Source organism: Cyprinodon variegatus, unplaced genomic scaffold, assembly GCF_000732505.1.
Source record: "Cyprinodon variegatus isolate N-32 unplaced genomic scaffold, C_variegatus-1.0 Scaffold2335, whole genome shotgun sequence".
Lineage (NCBI taxonomy): Eukaryota > Metazoa > Chordata > Actinopteri > Cyprinodontiformes > Cyprinodontidae > Cyprinodon > Cyprinodon variegatus.
This window is the reverse complement of record NW_015152788.1, coordinates 25,072-28,652: the sequence shown is the minus strand read 5'-3', so window position 1 is coordinate 28,652 and position 3,581 is coordinate 25,072. Positions and strand designations below refer to the sequence as shown.

The 3,581-nt window shown below is 40.3% G+C and overlaps 1 protein-coding gene across 1 annotated transcript in view; it reads right to left on the bottom strand.

Moving 5' to 3' along the window:
* The window catches only part of LOC107080796 (monoacylglycerol lipase abhd6-B-like), an 8,974-nt gene that overhangs the window by 2,923 nt on the left and 2,470 nt on the right, over positions 1 to 3,581 (bottom strand). Inside the window, exons 2-4 of the mRNA XM_015369001.1 lie at positions 1,984 to 2,166; positions 1,802 to 1,887; positions 774 to 830 (exon numbers count right to left, since the gene is read on the bottom strand). Coding sequence (XP_015224487.1) covers positions 774 to 830; positions 1,802 to 1,887; positions 1,984 to 2,166 — 326 coding nt within the window. The remainder of the gene's footprint in view (positions 1 to 773; positions 831 to 1,801; positions 1,888 to 1,983; positions 2,167 to 3,581) is intronic.

Here is a 3,581-nt window from a genome sequence, read left to right as displayed (position 1 = left end):
CAAGTTAAACCAATTGAGCACAAAGGAACAAAACAAAAACAAAAAAAACAACAGAAACACAGAAGGCTGAAAGAAAAGACATCTTATATACTCCCATCTTATATAGACTAGGGCCGAAACAATCAGATTAATCGTAAATCATCAATTATTAAAATAACCGTCCACTAATAAAGTAATCGTTTAATTGTAAAGGGGATATGCCGGGTTTTTTTTACATTGGGCCCTTGATTTTATGTTATTACATCATGTTCTACTCACCTGTATGAGTTTTGTGTCATTAAGACCTGTTCTGAGGATATTCTGTTAGGTTATATCCAGTAACGTCTTCCTATGGGCAACGACTTGAAGGCACAAACTAAACTGTTCAGAATTGATCATTTATGGTACGCCAGCATTCATAACATGTAAGCGAATCACTGTCTCCCAGACATCCGCGGTTATATTTTTTATATTTCTTTTTAAAACAAAGCAGAGTTGTCACAGGACTAGAGTTGTGACAGGCAGCCCGGGCCACAGGCGGCTACGCTCTACCCCTTCTATTCATTCTAGCTAATCTAAATGGTTCAATTCCATTTGGAGAGCGAGATCATCTGTGGTAGCAGCACTAGACATCTTCCAGGCATGTGAGGAAAACTAGCAGCAGTTCAGTGGACAGGATGAATGAACGGTAGCCGGCGCGTGCGGATGACATCATACAAAAAAACTGCGTTCCCCTTTAACTGAAGTATAGAGACTCTAAAAAATGCCTTTAGAGTCTCCGTGTCAACCTGGGTCAAAAGACTTGGCATGGGGCCTGGGATAAAATCCCCTTCAAATGGCTCTGTAATGATCTCGGCACTGATGCTGGGCTGATCAATCACTCCAGGTTCGGCTCAGATCGGCATTCAGTGAGAAAATCTGAACAGGGTCGACCCACTAATTTACGTGATATCAATGAGCGCAACAAACACGTAACATCGCGTCAGTCTGACAGATTTAATGAGCCAAAACAACTCTGCTTCTTTTAATAAACATTATGCGGCACTATTGAGGGGAATTCGGACAGACGAAAGGACAAAACAATACAGCACAGTTACTACTTCCTGTCTTCCTTACATGTTGCTCTCCATTGTTTACTTTCCTGATTTCTGTCGCGCTGTTGACATCATCAATGCCACCATAGCATAATGGCATCACAAGACATGCAGCGGTGTGGAAACAGAGGCCACACAGCTTGCCATGGGGGGTCAGACCCAGCTTTGTTGCCAATGTGCAGGGAGCCAAATGCTGATTGTTACGTAGCTGGTCGACTCGTCTTTGAAAAACCCTGCTAACCTGCTAATGTCGGAAAGAGGCTTTATAACTGGTACCTCACACAATAACAATTAAAACATCCATCCATCTATCTTCTCCCGCTTATTTCATCAGGATCATGGTGGGGCCAATGCCCATCTCCGGCACTCTATGGGCGAGAGGCGGGGTACACCCTGGACAAGTTGCCAGTCCGTCTCAGGGCAACACAGAGACACACAGAGATGTAGAAAAATACAAACTCCATGGAGAAAGACCCCGGACTGGGAATCAAACCCAAAACCTTCTGGCTGCAAGGCAGCAGTGCTACACACTGAACCACCATACAGCCTGTAATTAAAACATGATAAACATAAATAAAAAGGTAGTTTTTCCAAATTTCTTTAAATAAGTGATGTTTGTAAAGAACATTGTTGGTTAGTGAATTTTTTTTTTTTAAAAAGGGCATTTTGCATCTTCCACCATAATGTAGCCTTAATTCTGAAGCTTGCCAGGGGAACTTAAACAAGACCTTGACTGAGGGTAAAAACATAAAGACTGACCTTCTTTATAGAAGTCGTTGTCTGGGATCCTGTTGGCCAGGAAACCTCGCAGGATCTGACAAAACAATTAGATGAATTATCAACGTTTCCATCAGAGGAGGATACTGAGCAGCTTTCAGAACCAGCGGATTTCAGCTGATCCTGCCTGTACCTGCCGAGGGAGGTTGGGAGGGTTGTGACAGCACAGCTTCATCATGGTGTCAAGCTCATGGAGAGTGCTTGGAATGAGAGGGATGGACTCCTGCTTATTTGTCTTCTCCATCTCTCTCAGACGGCTGATGAACTTGGACTCTGTGGGATAAACCAGACCTACAGGGGAGAGGAGGAAAAGTGTCTGTCAGCGGTGGAGCAAGAATGGAGAAGGTGGTGAGGGGATGAGGTAGAAGAAGATATTCAATTATTTGACCAAAAATATATAAATATGTCATGAAGTTAAAATATGTGACTGTATCATCAAATATTACATAAATAATTACCTTCTTCAATTAAATAACCCGTAAAGATTAATCTAGTACTTGTTTGTATTAAATAATCAAATTTACAATTAAATTATGAAATTAACATTTAAAGCACCTTTAAACATTCAAATATAAATTCTAAATCATAAAATTAGATAAATATTTTTCTAAATAAATATATTTAAAGGTACAGTGGTGGGTGTTTTTTTTCCGGGTGGATCATCTAAATAAGTGGTCCTCCTAACTGTCAATCATTTTGGTGATGTGTTTACATAAGGCCGTCCTACGTGCTCGTCCCCATTTTCACTTACCGGTGGTGAGTCTGCATAGTGGAAAAATTGCAAATCTTCTTTTGTAAAGTGAGCTTGTATGAGCGATGCAAACAGCAGCTTTTAAAAAGAGCATGCACGAGAAAATCAGGAGAATGGGCTTTTGCACACTCTCGCACACTTTTAATGGTGTTTTGTTCTTTAGTCGAGAGGGCAGGTCAGCAGACGCTGATGTCACTTTTATGTATGAGCAGCAGCTTTTCTCGTGAATCATAGAGTTCATCCTGGTTCTCTTCATAGTAAACAGATGAACAGAAGCAGGTAGGTCATTGTTGACTTTAGAAAACCATCCAGTTCTCATCTTCATACCATCAAGATATCGATTAGCCTTAGTACCTAACTTTTACGTTGCTGAAACCAAACCAATACAAATGACAAGAAAAGCTGAGAGAGGCTGACTGTGTCTCCATCTTCACATCCGATTACCAATCCATCTGTTATTGATTTTATTTAGTTCCTATTTTTGTTCAGTAACTGTTCTGTAATGGATAAAATGTAAATGATAAAACCTACTTAAGTAAAAGTAAAAATGTAACTTTGGTAAAATTGACTTTAAAAAGTAAAAAGTAAAGGCAAATTATATTTAATTACAGTAACACAAATAACAGCAAAAAGTTATATTCTAATCTTGGGGCTATATAACACAAAGGTTGGAATCTGATAATTAATTCACAGAGAAGAAGCATCATTTAAAGACTTAAAGCTACAGTGTGTAATTTTCAGCGACATCTAGCGGTCAGACTGCAGACCGCAGCAACATGAACATCTCCCCTCACCGCTTCTCCCCCCCAACAGTACGGTGAGCGTTACGGGACAAAATGTCTTCCACGACGTCTTCTACCTACCTTCTCAAGTGATGAGGTTTGTTTACATAGATAATTTTTAATACTGACATCTATTGTTCAGTACCGTCTCAGTTCATCTCTCTCAACTTGCCGTAGTTACTTTCGAGCGTAATGGGC